At 41.7% G+C, this 21,788-nt stretch overlaps 1 protein-coding gene across 2 annotated transcripts in view; it reads right to left on the minus strand.

Moving 5' to 3' along the window:
- Positions 1-5,999: 5,999 nt before the first annotated feature.
- The window catches only part of LOC117511697 (opsin-5-like), a 38,104-nt gene continuing 22,315 nt past the window's right edge, over positions 6,000-21,788 (minus strand). For both annotated transcript variants that reach the window (XM_034171619.1, XM_034171618.1), the window contains 2 exons: positions 14,112-14,446; positions 6,000-6,484 (listed from right to left, as the gene is read on the minus strand). In XM_034171619.1, coding sequence (XP_034027510.1) covers positions 6,014-6,484; positions 14,112-14,446 — 806 coding nt within the window. In that variant the 3' untranslated portion in view covers positions 6,000-6,013. The remainder of the gene's footprint in view (positions 6,485-14,111; positions 14,447-21,788) is intronic.

The following is a 21,788-nucleotide window of genomic DNA, read 5'->3' on the forward strand; positions in this document are numbered from 1 at the left end:
CATTCATTCATCCTGTTAGCGCTACCAATATTTTACATCACCTTTTACCTAAATTGGAGCAACTTTTAACTTTTGACCCCTGTACAAACTAAAATTGACCTTTGTCACCATTTTTTTGATGTCTTTACCCCATAACTCCAAACATTCAGTCGTAGATAGTCCAAAATCTACCTTTTTGGAATGTTTATGATCAGACACATAATGTGGCACATTTTTCAATATGTTTGAAGCATTTTAAAATTTTGACCCCTGTGAAATTCTTCAGTTGACGCCTACCTGGCCACCTCTTGAAATTCAAGTGGCCACACGGTTCTTTTCAAAAGAGTAATGTCTAAGGAGTATTTGTGCCAAATTTGGAGTTTGTATCTCCATTTGAAGGATTGTTTCAGTTATCTGTTGCACTACTACAGCCGATTAATAAAACTGAGTTTGTGCACTGGACTCATCAAAACTGTACACAGTCTGCAATCAAAACACACGGACACATGCAGATCTGGCAACTTAATAGAAAATTCCTCTTTTGCAGATCCACAGAACTGGGGAATTAATCTGTTTCACCTTTTCCTAAATTTTACTGATTGGCAGAGGTTTCCAAGTACACAATCACAACATTTTTTTTTTTTTAAAAAAGAGCAGACTTTGTTTTAGTGAAACGTATTGTGGTTCTAATGTCGTATCATGTGTCGGTGAAGCGATTCAACCCCGTGGTTCTCACGTCCTATCAGTGAAACCCTCAGTTTATTTTGTAATAACTACACTCACATGTGACCCGTGATCAGAAGTGAAATAGCTATATTATTTCAGCAAATCCAGTTCATCTATGACTGTAGATGATGTCAAATTTGCACTGATATTAGATATTTTGGAGTCTCTAATTGCAGATTTTATTACCATCCAAATTAAAAAGTAGGATGATGGCCAAGTGGTTAGTGTATTTGTTTCCACCCCTGTTCCATTCTCCATGTCATGTGGAGGTTTGTCAAGAAGGGCATCTGGTGTAAAATGGCCATTTCACAGAAACTGATAATTTTGTGTGCTGCCTTGCCTTTATTTGCAGAAAAGCGTAGAGTATCTCATCTGCTGCAGCGCACAGAACTACAGACTCAGTCTAATATCATTTTATCAAACTGTTGTGGCTAAATTTAGCAAACAATTACTGTTAAATATGATGTGATGTCTCCACACACATACCTGTTTTGTAGTGATTTTTTTTTTTTTTTTTTACTACACAGGCCTTGTCACAGCATTCAGTGATTAGTCAGATATTTATTACAACCAATCAATCAAAGACCAGAGTTCAGATCAGTTAGATTTGTATTTCCCATAACATCTGATGAGATTAGATTAGGTTGTCAGCTGCTGCGATTAAAGAGAGTTAAGTGAAAATTTATATAAAACTGAATCAAAGCACTAAATTTGGGATTTGAACACAGAACCTTGAAGAAACAATGTGAAATAGTTTGGGCTTCTAAACTATACTCGAATGTCTTATTAGGATTATTAAATAGTCACCATAAATGTGGTAACTGGGCATGAAATTCTTAAAATTCATTGGTTTTGCAACATTTTTGAAAATATTTCCAAAGCACATAACAACAACACATGTGATTGTGCAGATTCACATGAAATAAAAATACATATTGTAAATGTATAAATCAGGAAACACTACATTGTTCATATGGATGCTGTGTTTGTTTGTACATGAAATTCTGTGCACAATAATGGAGCACATTTACTCACTGAGGCTTTTGGCTGCTCAATATTGTAATTCATATATTTAATATAATTTTCAATTGAACTTTATTTACAGGATACAACCCAAAATCCCCAAAATGTCTCATTGTGTCTTACACACTGCACAGTCTCTAAAAACTCTGTCCCTGGAAAAAAAGAGCAAAATGAATAAATAAACAAATAATTTATGCATTTTGACATCCTTGTTGAGAGGATGGTGGCATACAGCCTTAAATTAGAGGACATGAGTCTGAATTCCTCAGCCAAAGGTGATCATTTTAAGTTATAGTTTGAGAAGGCTCTGTAGCCGACTGACTTCTGTAATACACAGCAGGTGTGCATTTTGAGAACACAGGGTATGGAAATGTTCATAAGACTTCATGTGTTCTGTCAAAGATTTTAAGAAAGAGAATTGTTGGATCAACTAAAGTAGTTCAATTGGTAACACTCAAATTATTTAAATCCATAAATTAAGCAATAATTGCACCAATTTAATTTGGACAAAAAAAAAATTGAGTGTTATCAACTGAAGTAATTTAGTTTAGATTTTCTCTCTTTTCAGTGTTCAAGTTTTTGTTGAGATTTTTGCAAATTTATTAAAAATACAAAGCTAAGAAATCTCACGTACCTAAATATTCACAGCTTTTGCCATGAAGCTCAAAATTGAGCTCAGGTGCATCTTGTTTCCACTGATCATCCTTGAGATGTTTCTGCAGCTTAATTGGAGTCCACTTGAGGTAAATTCAGTTGATTGGACATGATTTGGAAAGACATACACCTGTCTACATATAAGGTCCCACAGTTGACAGTCAGAGCACAAACCAAGCATGAAGTCAAAGGAATTGTTTGTAGACCCCTGAGAAAGGATTGTCTTGAGGCACAAATCTGGGGAAGCGTGCAGAAACATTTCTGCTGCTTTGAAGGTCCCAATAAGCACACTGGCCTCCATCATCCATAAATGGAAGAAGTCAGTCAGGGAGGTGACCAAGAACCTGATGGTCACTCTGTCAGAGCTCCAGCATTCCTCTGTGTAGAGTTGAGAACCTTCCAGAAGGACAACCATCTCTGCAGCAATCCACCAATCAGGCCTGTATGGCAGAGTGGCCAGCCGGAAACCACTCCTTAGTAAAAGGCACATGTCAGCCCACCTGGAGTTTCCCAAAAGGCACCTGAAGGACTCTAAGACCATGAGAAACAAAATTCTCTGGTCTGATGAGACAAAGATTGAACTCTTTGGCGTGAATGCCAGGCATCATGTTTGGATGAAACCAGGCACCGTCCCTAAAGTGAAGCATGGTGGTGACAGCATCATGCTGTGGGGATGTTTTCAGGGGCAGAAACTGGGAGACTAGACAGGATTGAAGTAAAGATGATTGCAGCAATGTACAGAGACATCCTGGATGAAAACCTACTCCAGAGCGCTTTTGATCTCAGACTGGGGCGACAGATCATCTTTCAGCAGAATAATGACCGTAAGCACATAGCCAAGCTATTAAAGGAGTGGCTTCAGGACAACTCTGTGAATGTCCTTGAGTGGCCCAGCCAGAGCTCAGACCTAAATCCAATTGAACATCTCTGGAGAGATCAGAAAATGTCTGTGCACCGATGCTCCCCATCTAACCTGATGGAGCTCGAGAGGTGCTGCAAAGAGGAAAAGGGCCCCTTCGCACATAGTACGAATAAGTACAACTCAGGGTGAATTACAGCAGAACAGCTTATATGAGCGAACCACGAAAACATCGAGCCGATGGACAGGCATGATCGATTCCACTGCAACGGTTTTGTGCACGCGGGAACACAGTGCAAGCGCTGCGCGATGTGCTTACACATCGCGCAGCTGCTGTGAAAAAATAAAAATAAAGAATACATGCCACCCACGGGATTCAAACCTGCACTTACCAAAAGCCCTGATTGCCAGCCAGAAACTTTACCACTGAGCTACCATCGCTGTCCTGTAAAAGCTGCGGGAAACTGCCTGATATCAAAATGGACATGGACGTATTTAAGAAAAAATAAAACCACACAGCCTATAAAACACTGCATTTTATTGAATCCCTCTTATCAAGCGGGCAATACAAGTATGATCCGTGTGTTCCTCTGTAGATGGCCCATGGTCACAGACGTACAGTCATAAAATGCCATGAATGATGAGGCAGTGTGCTCTTATCATGTCCACATCTGCTGGCGGCGTGTCCAGCTGGTCCCGCACGTGTATCCTGGCTGACACCTGTCTTGTGGATGGCGCGCCGCAGGACTGACACCGCATCATGTGGAACAGAGCTCACCTGGGTGACGTGACATTCAGATCGTCCACTGGGTGTTATGATCTGATGGTCCGTTTCACTTGGGCTAGCCTGTCAGTGTGCACGGTGTGTGCGCGCTCGCTGCAGCCCATTGCAACAGCAATATATATTTTTATGTATGTCCATGTGAGGACAGCAAGCAGACACATGTGGATAGTTGTAAGTTAATGTCTGTCCAAACACGATACTTGTTCCCCAGCCATGGTGTCCAGATCCACAGATCTCCACAGCTGCTCCTGTTGGCAGACACACCCCCTGTCAGTTCAGCGCACACACCAATGTGTCACTGTGTCTGTTGCAAAGACATACCGAGGGGGCACTTAGACAAATTTCACATCCAGCTTGACAGTGACTGTCTGCTGACTGTTGCCGTGCTAATAGTGCGAATGGCCACACATTTCCTTAGTGCCAAATGAGCAGTGTTAGATGTTCGTGTGTGTCAGCTGGAATTTGGCAGACATCTGCCACGAGAGGGTTCGATGGGCTCTCACAGAGCACACTCTGTCTTTCAGCCACTGGTGTACGCAAATAGTTGTAGCAACAGGTGTACGAGGTGTTAGAGGCAGCTACGATTTTACATGTTTTGCATACGATTCCTGCTTCATGCTCACTTTATGCGCAATTCGACCAAATTTGCACTATGTGTGAAGGGGCCCTAAAGTATTGAGCAAAGGGTGTGAATACATATGTACATGTGATTTCTTAGTTTTTTTAATTTTTTTTTTTAAATTTCATGTCATTTTATGGGGTGGTGTGAGTAAAATTTTTGAGGGAAAGGTGGAATAGTGGTTAGCATGTTGCCTCACAGCAAGAAAGTCATGGTGTGGATTCCCACCTGTGGCCTTTCTGTGTGGAGTTTGTATGTTCTCCCCATGTCTGCGTGGGTTCTCTCCAGCTTCCTCCCACATCCAAAGACATGCAGGTTATTTGAACTGGAAACTTTAAACTGTCTGTAGGTCTGTGTGCGGCTGTGAGTGTGTTTGTTTGTCTATATGTTGTCCTGTGACAGACTGGCGTCCTGTCCAGGATGTACCCCGCCTCATGCCCTATAACTGCTGGGATAGGCTCCTGCTCCCCGTGACTCTTAATCGGAGTAAGCCGTTGAAGATGAGTGAGTGTGAGTGAAAATGAATTTACTCCATTTTGGAATAAGGCTGTAACATAAAATACGGAAAAAAAGTGAAGCGTTGTGAATACTTTGTGGACGTACCGTAAACAAAATGAGGCATCAAATAGTTAAATCAGAAAAAACTATACTTTCTTGTTATTCTGGGGCATTTTATTCAGAGCCAAGATGAATGTTTCTCTGCTCACTTTCGTGGAAAGAACAAGTTGTGAACTGTGCACATTTTGATAATGAGGATTTGTGTCAACAAAGGCAGAATGATCTGACAATGACATCATAAAAGAAGTCTAAATTTCTATAGTCATATTTGTCTAAACACATAGACACACATACAAAAAACCTCATCTGTTAAGTACCCCCCCCCCACACACACATACATCTCATTTATTTTCTTTGCCTGCTTGTTCCACTCCAGGGTCACAGAGACACATAAACACTCTCACTCACACCTGCGGTCAGTTTCCACTTCACCGCACCTTCAAGTCTTTGGAGGTGGGAGGAAGCCGAAGCACCAGGGGGAACCCACACAAACACAGTGAGAACACATAGACTGTTTAAAATATGAAAATGCAAAGTTATACAGAAATGAGAACATATATTTTATTGTTTGTGAATGTGACTGTTTAATTGCTTATTTAACATTTACTCTCAACGCCCAATACTTTGAAATGTGGGTGTGGCCTCAATGTAATGCACTTTGACCACCGGTTGCCTAATTAATCATGAAAATATTTACATTGTATGTCAGTGCAGTGCCAAAACCATTATGTGTGTAAACAAAATTCTGCAGTAACGTGTACTGTCCATTATCCATAAGAGGAAACTTGGATCTCCAGAGGACGTTTTGCTGCTAGAGGTAGTCAGTGTGTCGTTTGGCTGTGATCTGACTCAGTGTCACTTCTCTGGAGGTAGAGGCATTTAAAATACAGGCCCTCATTTGTGGTGTGGACATGTGAGACATGGCTACGCTCTCAGGACACTGAGTGCAAGCTCCATAGCTGTCCTTCTGTCCATTTGAGAGGCATGTGGACATGCTAGTGTCCTTGTTGCGCTGTGACCGCTCTTTCTGATCCAATTGCAGGCTACTTCTGGAGATCCTCTGCCATAGCATAGACGTGTCTCTGTACAAACACTCACGAAAGTTGGGTTTAAACAGCAGGTAGACCATTGGGTTGTAGATTGTGGAGGACTTGGCAAATATGGCTGCCAGGGCAAATGCCCCTGAAGGAACCTGCGTAGCGTCTCCAAAAGCGGCCCACATTGCCACAGCAGCGTATGGTGTCCAGGCGGTCAGGAAGCCAATACACACAGCTACTGACAGCTGTGGAGAAAGACACACACACACACACACACACACACACACACACACACACACACACACACACACACACACACACACACACACACACACACACACACACACACACACACACACACACATACATGGAAAAAGACTCATATGAACAAAAATAATGTTTCATGTTAGCAGTTGTGGGCACAGCTAAGCTAAAAGATGACTTTAATAACCGCTAATCTGCTAACTGTGATGAGGCTAAACCAACAAACCACTAAAACATTTCACTGAAGATACAGATAGGTGCTAACTTTTATTATATGAATTTAGCTTTTTTTTTGGCTCTAAAATCTTGAAAACACACTGAAATTTTAATATGTTGAAGCGTAAACAAGGAGGTTCCCAAAAAGATTTAGCAGGCTAAGATCAGATGATGATCCAGCTTATTAATTAATCAAAAACCCAGACAGAGCTTTAATTCATTTGAAAGCTTGACTCTTAGCCTTGTCCATCCAAATTGGAAGTCCCAAAAACCAGTTTTATTTGTTATTATCTATCGTCCACCTGGTCGTTACTGTGAGTTTCTCTGTGAATTTTCAGACCTTTTGTCTGACTTAGTGCTTAGCTCAGATAAGATAATTATAGTGGGCGATTTTAACATCCACACAGATGCTGAGAATGACAGCCTCAACACTGCATTTAATCTATTATTAGACTCTATTGGCTTTGCTCAAAATGTAAATGAGTCCACCCACCACTTTAATCATATCTTAGATCTTGTTCTGACTTATGGTATGGAAATAGAAGACTTAACAGTATTCCCTGAAAACTCCCTTCTGTCTGATCATTTCTTAATAACATTTACATTTACTCTGATGGACTACCCAGCAGTGGGGAATAAGTTTCATTACACTAGAAGTCTTTCAGAAAACGCTGTAACTAGGTTTAAGGATATGATTCCTTCTTTATGTTCTCTAATGTCATATACCAACACAGTGCAGAGTAGCTACCTAAACTCTGTAAGTGAGATAGAGTATCTCGTCAATAGTTTTACATCCTCATTGAAGACAACTTTGGATGCTGTAGCTCCTCTGAAAAAGAGAGCTTTAAATCAGAAGTGCCTGACTCCGTGGTATAACTCACAAACTCGTAGCTTAAAGCAGATAACCCGTAATTGGAGAGGAAATGGCGTCTCACTAATTTAGAAGATCTTCACTTAGCCTGGAAAAAGAGTCTGTTGCTCTATAAAAAAAAAAGCCCTCCGTAAAGCTAGGACATCTTTCTACTCATCACTAATTCAAGAAAATAAGAACAACCCCAGGTTTCTTTTCAGCACTGTAGCCAGGCTGACAAAGAGTCAGAGCTCTATTGAGCTGAGTATTCCATTAACTTTAACTAGTAATGACTTCATGACTTTCTTTGCTAACAAAATTTTAACTATTAGAGAAAAAATTACTCATAACCATCCCAAAGATGTATCGTTATCTTTGGCTGCTTCAGTGATGCCGGTATTTGGTTAGACTCTTTCTCTCCGATTGTTCTGTCTGAGTTATTTTCATTAGTTACTTCATCCAAACCATCAACATGTTTATTAGACCCCATTCCTACCAGGCTGCTCAAGGAAGCCCTACCATTATTTAATGCTTAAACCATTACTTAAAAAGCCATCACTTGACCCAGCTATCTTAGCTAATTATAGGCCAATCTCCAACCTTCCTTTTCTCTCAAAAATTCTTGAAAGGGTAGTTGTAAAACAGCTAACTGATCATCTGCAGAGGAATGGTCTATTTGAAGAGTTTCAGTCAGGTTTTAGAATTCATCATAGTACAGAAACAGCATTAGTGAAGGTTACAAATGATCTTCTTATGGCCTCGGACAGTGGACTCATCTCTGTGCTTGTTCTGTTAGACCTCAGTGCTGCTTTTGATACTGTTTACCATAAAATTTTATTACAGAGATTAGAGCATGCCATAGGTATTAAAGGCACTGCGCTGCGGTGGTTTGAATCATATTTGTCTAATAGATTACAATTTGTTCATGTAAATGGGGAATCTTCTTCACTGACTAAAGTTAATTATGGAGTTCCACAAGGTTCTGTGCTAGGACCAATTTTATTCACTTTATACATGCTTCCCTTAGGCAGTATTATTAGACAGTATTGTTTAAATTTTCATTGTTACGCAGATGATACCCAGCTTTATCTATCCATGAAGCCAGAGGACACACACCAATTAGCTAAACTGCAGGATTGTCTTACAGACATAAAGACATGGATGACCTCTAATTTCCTGCTTTTAAACTCAGATAAAACTGAAGTTATTGTACTTGGCCCCACAAATCTTAGAAACATGGTGTCTAATCAGATCCTTACTCTGGATTACCTGCATTACCCTGACCTCTAGTAATACTGTGAGAAATCTTGGAGTCATTTTTGATCAGGATATGTCATTCAAAGCGCATATTAAACAAATATGTAGGACTGCTTTTTTGCATTTACGCAATATCTCTAAAATTAGAAAGGTCTTGTCTCAGAGTGATGCTGAAAAACTAATTCATGCATTTATTTCCTCTAGGCTGGACTATTGTAATTCATTATTATCAGGTTGTCCTAAAAGTTCCCTGAAAAGCCTTCAGTTAATTCAAAATGCTGCAGCTAGAGTACTAACGGGGACTAGAAGGAGAGAGCATATCTCACCCATATTGGCCTCTCTTCATTGGCTTCCTGTTAATTCTAGAATAGAATTTAAAATTCTTCTTCTTACTTATAAGGTTTTGAATAATCAGGTCCCATCTTATCTTAGGGACCTCGTAGTACCATATCACCCCAATAGAGCGCTTCGCTCTCAGACTGCAGGCTTACTTGTAGTTCCTAGGGTTTGTAAGAGTAGAATGGGAGGCAGAGCCTTCAGCTTTCAGGCTCCTCTCCTGTGGAACCAGCTCCCAATTCAGATCAGGGAGACAGACACCCTCTCTACTTTTAAGATTAGGCTTAAAACTTTCCTTTTTGCTAAAGCTTATAGTTAGGGCTGGATCAGGTGACCCTGAACCATCCCTTAGTTATGCTGCTATAGACGTAGACTGCTGGGGGGTTCCCACGATGCACTGTTTCTTTCTCTTTTGCTCTGTATGCACCACTCTGCATTTAATCATTAGTGATCGATCTCTGCTCCCCTCCACAGCATGTCTTTTTCCTGGTTCTCTCCCTCAGCCCCAACCAGTCCCAGCAGAAGACTGCCCCTCCCTGAGCCTGGTTCTGCTGGAGGTTTCTTCCTGTTAAAAGGGAGTTTTTTCCTTCCCACTGTAGCCAAGTGCTTGCTCACAGGGGGTCGTTTTGACCGTTGGGGTTTACATAATTATTGTATGGCCTTGCCTTACAATATAAAGCGCCTTGGGGCAACTGTTTGTTGTGATTTGGCGCTATATAAAAAAATTGATTGATTGATTGACATGTCCACTTTCCACCACATTGTCACTTTTTCTTTGTATTTTCACTTTGTTTGTGTGTAATTTGCCCAAAATCTCAGAGAAAATAACATGTTTTTGACCCCGGAATTAGAGAAATTACGTCACATTTTACCCCTTTGGTGCCGCCCTCAAACGAGACTGCGCTGCCCAATTACACAATAGTTTCCATTCAACATACAGTTTATTTACAGCACCGAAAGTGTTAAAATAATTACAAATAGTATGAAATAAAAATACACATGGATTTTTTTTTTTTTTTAGCATTTAATTATTGCATTTACTCTGGCTTCATCTCCTGCTCCTCCATCTCTCCGAGGTGATGCTTATTACCAATAGAGTGCCAAAGTGATGTCACACTTCCTTGACAGCTAGGGGGGAGATGAAGGATGAATGACCATTCTGTTTTTCAAATGAGCTAAAACTGCAACATCAAGGGGTAAATCACTATAAATCTGATAATGTGGAAAGCTGTAATTATTTTCCAGTTTACTATGAGTAATTTTGTGGCCTCGCATGAAAGAAAGAAGCTTACACATTGTATCATTTTTTCACAGTGTTATTGATGTAAATAGTTCTATATGTAAACTTATGACTTGTAAAGCGGCTGCCCTGCTATAAAACCAGCATACCTCTAGTGCATAACCCTAATGTAAGGATCTTTGTGAGTATCGGTGGTGTCTGCAAGCGCTCCCCACACGAACTGTTAATATTCTGTCGCCAAGCTTATGATTAATACAATACATCTTGAGGTCAACTTCACAGACGTTATTATACATCCTGGAACTAACGGTACCATGGGAAACTGCAATTGGTGAGGCATACGAAAGGAAAAGCTTAAAGTAATCTGAAATAGCAGCCCAGGCAGAACAACGCCGCTGGCACACCAAGGTGTTCCCTGTGGAGGTTGGGTGTAGAGGGTTTGTTACCAAGACTGCAACTGGCCTCATGAGGAGAATGGTGGTGTGAGGACAGACCTTCCAGAAAGCAGTCAAGTCACTCTTAGATCAGATTAGATAGAACTTTATTAATCCCTTGGGAAGACTCCCTCAGGGAAATTGACGTTCCAGCAGCATTGTATAGCAGCTGGCTGTGAGATGACTATCAAGGGGTAAAAGTATAGGGGGAGCACACCTGGGACGTGAGGTGTCACTGTTGAACCCACTGGAAATGTTGTGGGGCTAAATTAATGAAACATTAAGGAAGGAGGGTGTCCACCTGATGACTCCACTGAAGCATTAATCCCTCTCCCCCTCAAGACACCAGGTAAGAAGCAATGCTGGTTATTCAAGGGATAGTACCATCAAGTCCTATCACCTCTACTCTATCAATAACTGTCCTTATTTGTTTAATCCATCACCAATGTCCACCAATTGCACTCAGATTGGTCTTCAAAGCACAAAATGTTCATTTTGAAAAGATAATGTGGAACCATTGCTATGGATATGTGACAACACAGATCGATCAGTACACTATGTGCGCAACCCAGTCTCATGTTATGCTGTGATTCAGCAGCATGAAATATACATTAATCTATTGGTTCGTGAAATTGTCACGAAAGTGCAAAATGTTCATCATGGGAGCTCAAATTTATTCTAATACGTTCCGTGACGGCTGCACAAAATTAAAAATGAAGTGGGGGGTGTTATGGTTAGGGGAACGAGTAGTGTTAGGTTATGGTCAAGGTTAGGGGTGGGGGTAGGTAGGGTTAGTAATAGTGAGTTAAAAGAAACCCTGCCACAACAATTTGAATCATTTTGTGATGGACGCACAAAAACAAAACATGAGACTGGGCTGTATGTGTAATTAAGTCAATTTAGTCAATTAGTGTATAAAATTCCAAAATGAACAAAAATGTTTACAAACATTTTTGTAGGGCTGCAGCTATCGAATATTTTTGGAATCGAGTATTCTGTCGATTTTTTTCAACAGTTAATCGAGTAATCAGCTAAATTGCACTTTTGTGTTTTTAAACACATATATCAATAGTGTGTTATATAACATGAAAGGCCTCTAAAAATGAACAAGCAATTGGCTTTTATTCCTCTCCAAAAAAGGTTTTTATTTAAACTCAACTCAACACTAGATCAAAGCTTAATCTTTGGCTTATTGGCTCCAGAACTAAGCCCATTTATGCAAACTTTGTGAAACATTTGTGAGGTATATGACAAAAAATTGAAATAAAAGGAAAAATAAGGTGTAGCTCCCTCAAAAGGTTCAAGAACCTGAGCCAGCTCTTCAGTCAATATCCACTGCTCAGGCTTCAGATCCAAATAGTGATGTTTTCCCCGTGGGTTGACTGCAGGGTCGGAAAGCGCAGCAGTCACTGGCCACCTCTGCTCAAGGAGCCAGGACAGCATATGAAGTGTACTGTTCCACCGGGTACTGACATCCTGCACCAACATGTGCTGTTGCACTCCTATTTGCTGCTGCTTTTCTTTAAGTTTTGTGCAGGCCAGTTCACTCTTTTTAAAGTGCTCCACCAGGCATCTCGCAAAGGCAACACAACTTGCAATGTTTTTGTTATTGTTTAGTGTATTCTGCACAACTAAATTCAGTGTGTCTCCTGCACATCTGACAGAGGCCCATCCATGTCTCTCTTTCAGAATTCTGGCAGCTGCCACTACATTGGCCCCATTGTCATGGACAACTGCCTTCACCTTCTCAAAAGGAATGTGAAATTTGGTAGCAGCCTCCTCCAGCCAATCTGCAATGTTTGTGGCTGTATGCCTCTCCTCTAGAGGCATTGTAGTAAGGGAGAGGGCACTTCATTTCCCAATCGTCTCCCAAGAAATGACATGTGACCCCCAGATAAGCCTCTGTAGCCACACTCGTTCAAATGTCAGTTGTTAGCGTAACAGACTCTGTGTCCTTAAGAACACTTTGTAATTTTTCAGTTATTTCTAAGTACTTTTGTTCCATCATATTTGTGAAGTATGTTCTTGAGGGCTAGTGTATTTGGGATTGAATGTTTTGATCATATTCTTGAATCCTGTGTCTTCCACCATGGACAGTGGGCGCATGTCTGTGATGAGCATATTTAAAATTCTGTTGGTCAAAACCAGAGCCTCCTCGACAGTACATGAGGGACCTGTCCGGACAAAGCTGTCCATGCATCGCTGTAATTTGCTGTGGGGAATAAAAAACATTCATTTGCAGGCTATAACAAATGCTAAAGTTGTCCAAAAGTAAATATGTGCTAATGAATTTGTACATCGTGTCATCTGTTATTTATTGTGTGAGTGAGTGAGTGAGTGAGTGAATGAGAGAGAGAGAGAGGAAGGGAGAGATGAATTGATTTGATGATTTTGGTGCATTTGCTCTCGTTAGCCTACTTATTAGCCTCTTGTTAGCCTACTTATTAGCCTCTCATTAGCCTACTTATTAGCCTCTCGTTAGCCTACTTATTAGCCTCTCGTTAGCCTACTTATTAGCCTATGTCTCATCACTATCGACACATAACACACAAGCGACACATAATTACTGAAATTCTAACAAGCGGTAATGTTCATATCAGTTGACGTTAATCATAAAATACGTTACCTTTTAGAGGCTCCAAGTCCGCTTGGAGACGTGCAGTAGTTCACGTGAGGATGCTTTCGGTTGAGGTGTTGCAGCATTGACGAAGTACTGTTTGTTATGGTAGGCCAGGTCCGCTTTACAGTGTATACATTGCACTATATTGTCCGCCTTACGAAGTGTAAAATGATCCCAAACTTTAGACATTTTCCGCCTTTTACACACACCGGTGCCTTTGTTTTCCGCCATCGCCAGAGAACTAGATTGCGCCGCATGAAGTCTTGTCCGGCAATTATTACAGTCCGGGGGAAACAATGATACGGGAGCTGGCGACATGAATTAAACGAAGCTTCGAGGCAAAGAATTACTCGAGTTACTCGAATAATCGTTTCAGCCCTACGTTTGACCATGAAACCTTATTTTTCTTTAAAAAAAAAAGATGTTAGCTGACAAACTTTGTGTAACTACATTCAGCGGAAGCTAATTGGGCCACTAATGCTTTTCAAAGTTAGTTGAAAAGCTAATCTGCTAACAAAAAGTTAACTTCCATAATTAGCTGTTAGCTTATTAGCTGAACTGTGCCCACCACTGCGTGATTGTCACTTACAATAAACAGTGCAAGTGCATTCAGCTAAAATCCTGGAGCTAAAGCAACTCATCCACATCCACGGACCTTCGCTATGAGCGCGTGTGCGTTGGTGGATTTGGTCTGAGGGGACACATGTTGCTGGACAGCCTGATGTGACCCCCTCACTGTCAGTAGGATGAAAGCATAGGAGAGGAAGATGACCGTACATGGAAGTATGTAGCAAAACACGAAAAGGCAGACGATGTAAGACAAAGCTGAAGGCTTGTGGTTGGGTGCGTTCCAGTCAATGCAGCAGGCCGTGCCGTAAGGTTCGGGACTGTAATGCCCCCACTGGGCCAAGGGGCCAAGAGCAAACACAGACGCGTAAGACCACACTCCAACCACCAGGATACGAGCATGAGACGAGGAAAAGTTGTTGCCTGAAGAAAGAGGAGAGAGAAGAAGGCAGGTTTTAGTTTTTGTGGTGCTTTATCTGTATTGTTGTGACATTCATTTTTGTGATTCTAATCTCAGTTAGCAATGCCTCAGTCATCCTGCTATCATTTGGGAGAAGGTTTGTTTCTATTTCACCACAGATCAGAGGTATTGAGGAGGTGATGGTCTTTCAGAGTGGTCCACTGAGCACTGGTGGTCCGTGATAAACCTCTAGTGGTCCACGATTATATTGGTAAAGCATCACATTTTAAATTACAACCCCAATTCCAATGAAGCTGGGACGTTGTGTGAAATGTAAATAAAAACAGAATACAATGATTTGCAAATCCTCTTCAACCTATATTCAATTGAATACACTACAAAGACAAGATATTTAATGTTCAAACTTCTTCTTTGTCTTTCGGCTGTTCCCGTTAGGGGTCGCCACAGCAGATCAATCGTTTCCATCTCACCCTGTCCTCTGTATCTTCCTCTGTCACACCAACCACCCGCATGTCCTCTCTCAGCACATCCATGAACCTCCTCTTTGGTCTCTCTCTTCTCCTCCTGCCTGGTGGCTCCATCCTCAGCATCCTTCTCCCTATATACCCTGGGTCCCTTCTCTGCACATGTCCGAACCATCTCAATCTCGCCTCTCTGACTTTGTCTCCAAACCATCCCACCTGAGCTGTCCCTCTGATATGTTCATTCCTAATCTTGTCCATTCTTGTCACTCCCAAAGAGAATCTCAACATCTTCAGCTCTGCCACCTCCAGCTCTGCCTCCTGTCTTTTTGTTAGTGCCACTGTCTCTAAACCATACAACATAGCTGGTCTCACTACTGTTTTGTAAACTTTCCCCTTCACTCTTGCTGATATTCTTCGGTCACAAATCACTCCTGCCACCTTTCTCCACCCACTCCACCCTGCCTGCACTCTCTTCTTCACCTCTCTACCACACTTTCCATTACTTTGAACAGTTGACCCCAAATATTTAAACTCATCTACTTTCACCACTTCTACTCCTTGTAACTGCACTATTCCGCTGGGCTCCCTCTCATTCACACACATGTACTCAGTCTTGCTTCTACTGACTTTCATTCTCCTTCTCTCCAAAGCATATCTCCACTTCTCCAGACTAGACTCAACTTGCTCTCTACTCTCACTACAGATCACAATGTCATCTGCAAACATCATAGTCCATGGGGACTCCTGTCTGATCTCATCTGTCAACCTGTCCATCACCACTGCAAACAAGAAAGGACTCAGAGCTGATCATTGGTGTAATCCCACCTCCACCTTGAATGAGTCTGTCATTCCGACTGCGCATCTCACCGCTGTCACACTATTCTTGTACATGTCCTGCACTACCCTAACATACTTCTCTGCCACTCCAGACTTCCTCATACAATGCCACAACTCTTCTCTTGGCACCCTATCATAAGCTTTTTCTAAGTCCACAAACACACAATGTAACTCTTTCTGTCCTTCTCTGTACTATTCTAACAGTATTCTCAGAGCAAACGTTGCATCTGTAGTGCTCTTTCTCGGCATGAAACCATATTGCTGCTCACAGATCTTCACCTGTTTTCTAAGCCTAGCTTCTACTACTCTTTCCCATAACTTCATGCTGTGGCTGATCAGCTTTATGCCTCTGTAGTTACTGCAGCTCTGCACATCACCCTTGTTCTTGAAAATAGGAACCAGCACACTTCGTCTCCACTCCTCAGGCATCCTCTCACTTTCCAAGATTTTATTAAAAAATCTGGTTAGAAACTCTACTGCCATCTCTCCTAGACATTTCCATGCCTCCATTGGAATGTCATCTGGACCAACTGCCTTTCCACTCTTCATCCTCTTCATAGCAGCCCTCACTTCTTCCTTGCTAATCTCTTTTACTTCCTGATTTACTCTCACCACATCATCCAGCCTTTTCTCTCGCTCATTTTCTTTATTCATCAACTCTTCAAAATATTCCCTCCACCTTCTCAGCACACACTCCTCACTTGTCAGCACATTACCATGTGCATCTTTTACCACCCTAACCTGCTGCACATCCTTTCCAGCTCTATCCCTTTGTCTGGCCAATCGGTACAAGTCCTTTTCTCCTTCCTTACTATTCAACTTCTTGTACAGCTCGCAATATGCCTTTTCCTTTGCTTTTGCCACTTCTCTTCTTGCCTTACGCCACATCTCCTTGTAGTCCTGTCTACTTTCTTCATCTCTCCGACTATCCCAAAACTTTTTCGCCAACCTCTTTCTCCTTATGCTTTCCTGGACCTCTTCATTCCACCACCAAGTCTCCTTGTCTTCCTTCCACTGTCCAGATGTCATACCCAGTACTGCCCTAACTGTCTCCCTCACCACATCTGCAGTACTTTTCCAGTTGTCCAAAATTGCTTCCCCTCCAACTAGTGCTTCTCTCACCTGCTCGCTAAATTTCACAGAACAGTCTTCCTCCTTCAGCTTCTACCATCTGATCCTTTGTTGAGCTCTCACTCTCTTCTTATTCTTTACCTCTACAGTCATCCTACAAACAACCATCCTATGCTGTCTAGTGACACTCTCTCCTGCTACCACCTTACAGTCTGTGATTTCTTTTAGCTTGCATCTCCTATAAAGAATGTAGTCCACCTGTGTGCACCTTCCTCCACTCTTATATGTTACCCTGTGCTCCTCCCTTTTCTTAAAGTAGGTATTCACCACAGCCATTTCCATTCTTTTTGCAAAATCAACTACCATCTGTCCTTCCCCATTCCTATCCTTGATACCATATCTACCCATTACTTCCTCATCACCTCTGTTCCCTTCACCAACATGCCCATTGAAGTCTGCTCCTGTCACCACTCTTTCATGTTTGGGCACACTCTCCACCACCTCATCTAACACACTCCAGAAATCTTCTTTCTCCTTCATCTCACAACCTACCTGTGGGGCATATGCACTGATGATATTCATCATCACCCCTTCAATTTCCAACTTCACACTCATCACCCTGTCAGACACTCGCTTAACCTCCAACACACTTTTAACATACTCTTCCTTTAAAATGACCCCAACACCATTTCTCTTCCTGTCCTCACCATGGTACAACAACTTGTACCCACTGCCGATGCTCTTGCTCTTACTTCCCTTCCACTTGGTCTCTTGCACACACATTATGTCTACCTTTCTCCTCTCCATCATATCAGCCAGCTCTCTCCCTTTACCAGTCATACTACCAACATTCAAAGTCCCCACTCTCATTTCCACCCTTCTAGTTTTCTTCTTCTCCCACTGTTCGTGGCAACGTTTCCTCCTCTTCTTTGTCGTCTTCGCCCAGCAGTAGCCCAATTTACACCGGCACCCTGTTGGGCAATAGCACTGGTGGCGGACGTTGTTAACCCGGGCCGCGACCGATCCGGTATGGGAATTCGATTCTGAGTCTGCATAGTTGGGTTGGCTTGTTTTACTCCGGATGCCCTTCCTGACGCAACCCTCCTCATTTATCCGGGCTTGGGATCGGCACTCAGAATGTACTGGCTGCACACCCCATGTGGCTGAGTTATATTTAATGTTCAAACTGATAAACTTTATTGTTTTTGTGCAAATATTTGCTTGTTTTGAAATGGATGCCTGCAACATGTTTCAAAAAAGCTGGGACAGTGGTATGTTTACCACTGTGTTACATCACCTTTCCTTCTAACAACACTCAATAACCATTTGGGAACTGAAGACACTAATTGTGAGTGTCGTGATTGGGTATAAAAGGAGCATCCCCAAAAGGCTCAACCGTTTACAAGCAAAGATGAGGTGAGGATCACCACTTTGTGAACCACTGCATGAAAAAAATAGTCCAACAGTTTAAGAACAATGTTTCTCAATGTTCAATTGCAGGAAATGTAGGGATTCCATCATTTACAGTCCATAATATAATCAGAAGATTAAGAGAATCTGGAGAACTTTCTACACTTAAGCGGCAGGGCCGAAAACCAACATTCAATGCCCGTGACCTTCGATCCCTCAGACGGCACTGCATTAACAACCGACATCATTGTGTAAAGGATCTTACCGCGTGGGCTCAGTAACACTTCAGAAAACCATTGTCAGTTAACAGAGTTTGTCGCTACATCTGCAAGTGCAAGACATCATGTCCACTGGACAAAAGAGGAAAAAGACCATCCAGATTGTTGCCAGCGCAAAGTTAAAAAGCCAGCATCTGTGATGGTATGGGGGTGTGTTAGTGCCCATGGCATGGGCAACTTACATATCTGAAAGGTGCATCCAGGTTTTTGAGCAACACATGCTGCCATCCAAGCAACGTCTTTTTCAGGGACGTCCCTGCTTATTTCAACAAGACAATGCCAAGCCACATTCTGCATGTGTTACAACAGCGTGGCTTCATAGTAAAAGAGTGCGGGTACCAGACTGGCCTGTCTGCAGTCCAGACCTGTCACCCATTGAAAATGTGTGGCGCATTATGAAGCGCAAAATACGACAACGGAGACCCCGGACTGTTGAACAACTGAAGTCGTACATCAAGCAAGAATGGAAAAGAATTCCACCTACAAAGCTTCAACAATTAGTGTCCTCAGTTTCCAAACACTTATTGAGTGTTGTTAGAAAGAAAGGTGATGTAACACAGTGGTAAACATACCACTGTCCCAGCTTTTTGAAACATTTTGCAGACCTCCATTTCAAAATGAGCAAATATTTGCACAAAAAGTATAAAGTTTATCAGTTTGAACATTAAATATCTTGTCTTTGTGGTGTAGTCAATTGAATATAGGTTTAAGAGGATTTGCAAATCATTGTATTCTGTTTTTAATTACATTTTACACAACGTCCCAACTTCATTGGAATTGGGGTTGTAAGATCATATTGTAACGTGTGTTTCTCAAACTACTTAAAAATAACAGAAGTTTAATAAATAATAGCATATACGTGAGTGAGTAAACAATACTATTTTTTAGAGATGTCAATATTAAGTTGTAGTATATCGCTGGAGTGGCAAACAGACCTATTGTTTTTGGATATTTCGGAAGTTAGGTGGTCCACGAGATTATTTGTTTATTATGCTTAACTGTGTGAATGGGTGAATGTGAGGCACTGTAAAGCACTTCCATCTACATCAGATAGAAAAGTGCTGTAGAAACACAGTACATTAAGCTCCATCAGTTGGCTGTGTGAGATGGAAGCTGTACCGGGGCAATGATTCCAGGGCTGTACTTCATGCTACCTGTCTGTGTCCTTAGACAAGACACTTCCAGGTGGAAAATTTTACTGCTCAAAGTTTGCTCTTCTACAGTTTGAGAGACAACACTGAAATTCTTACCTCAGCCTCAGTTTAGTTTCTACATTAACTGAGAATTATTTTAGAGAGTCATGATATCTCTTCCACGGCACGGTGGTTTAGCGGTTAGCACTGTTGTGCAAGAAGGTGGTGGGATTGATTTCCATCTGTGGCCTTTCTATGTGGAGTTTGCATGTTCTTCCTGTGTTTGCGTGGGTTCTCTCCGGGTGCTCCGGCTTCCTCTCACATCCAAAGACATGCAGGTTAGGTGGATTGGAAACTTTAGGTCTGTGTGCGCATGTGAATGTGTTTGTTTGTCTATATGTGGCACTGCAACAGACTGGCATCCTGTCCAGGGTGTACCCAGCCTTATGCCCCAAGGACTGCTGGGATATAGATTCCGGTGCCTCCATGACCCTTAACTGGAGTAAACATGTCTATAGAAAAGGAATGGATGAATGAATGATATCTCCACAAACTTAAAAGAAAGCTAATTTGAGATTATGTACATCATTGATTGGGGTGGCATCATCATAATTATATCACAAAATTGGTATTGTGATATTACGAAAAGTCAGCTACTGCTTGGATGAAATCTTTTGCAGAAGAATCACAAATGATTTGTAAAATATAAAAAGAGGAAACAGATAACACCAAGGAGCAAATTTATACTTCAAAATAATTTGTTTCTTTAAAGTGAAACATTCACCACATATTACTTTCTACATAATGAGTGTGAACAGAGATGAAATTATACATCATGACATGTATCGAATCGTGATAGGTGCACTGTGATATTATCTATTGTGGAGCTAGTGTACATTGTTCCAACCCTAGTTTTTGTTCTAGTGTCAAAACAGAAATGGGAGAAATAAGCCATTGTCTCATTTTGTTTTTCACACAGATCTCATAGTTGTCCAGCAGAAATAAATGAAACAGTTTTGAGATCTCATTTCTAATTTTCTTTTCCTCTGGGTTCATCTGCATCATCACAGTCCACCTAGGTGTATATACAGTAGTGTTCAGAATAATAGTAGTGCTATGTGACTTAAAAGATTAATCCAAGTTTTGAGTATATTTCTTATTGTTACATGGGAAACAAGGTACCAGTAGATTCAGTAGATTCTCACAAATCCAACAAGACCAAGCATTCATGATATGCACACTCTTAAGGCTATGAAGTAAAAAAAAAAGTAGAAAGGGGGTGTTCACAATAATAGTAGCATCTGCTGTTGATGCTACAAACTCAAAACTATTATGTTCAAACTGCTTTTTTTAGCAATCCTGTGAATCACTAAACTAGTATTTAGTTGTCTAACCACAGTTTTTCATGATTTCTTCACATCTGCGAGGCATTAATTTTGTTGGTTTGGAACCAAGATTTTGCTTGTTTACTAGTGTGCTTGAGGTCATTGTCTTGTTGAAACACCCATTTCAAGGGCATGTCCTCTTCAGCATAAGGCAACATGACCTCTTCAAGTATTTTGACATATCCAAACTGATCCATGATACCTGGTATGCGATATATAGGGCCAACACCATAGTAGGAGAAACATGCCCATATCATGATGCTTGCACCACCATGTCTTCACTGTCTACACTGTGAACTGTGGCTTGAAGTCAGAGTTTGGGGGTCGTCTCACAAACTGTCTGCGGCCCTTGGACCCCAAAAAACAATTTTTGTTGTGTGGGCCGCCAGAAGAGGAGGTACTGCAGGCTCACCACCAGAGGGCACCCTGCCTGAAGTGCGGGCTTCAGGCACGAGAGGGCGCTGCCGCCGCGGACACAGCCGGGGGTGACAGCTGTCACTCATTATCTCATGACAGCTGTCATCCATCTACACTTCATCATTCCACTCCATAAAAACCGGACGTCATCTCCACCTCGTTGCCGAGATATCATCTACCTGTGAAGGTAATATTCTCAGCCTTAACACTAAACTGTGTCTTAGTCTGAACTCTTTTTGCAGCCGCTTTCCTGTGGTGTTCCTTATCTGAGAGACTGGCGTTTTGGTGTGATCAGCGACGGCTTCGCTTCACACCCCAACCAGATAAGTGGTTAGACAGGAGCTGCACG

Source organism: Thalassophryne amazonica, chromosome 6 (assembly GCF_902500255.1).
Source record: "Thalassophryne amazonica chromosome 6, fThaAma1.1, whole genome shotgun sequence".
Lineage (NCBI taxonomy): Eukaryota > Metazoa > Chordata > Actinopteri > Batrachoidiformes > Batrachoididae > Thalassophryne > Thalassophryne amazonica.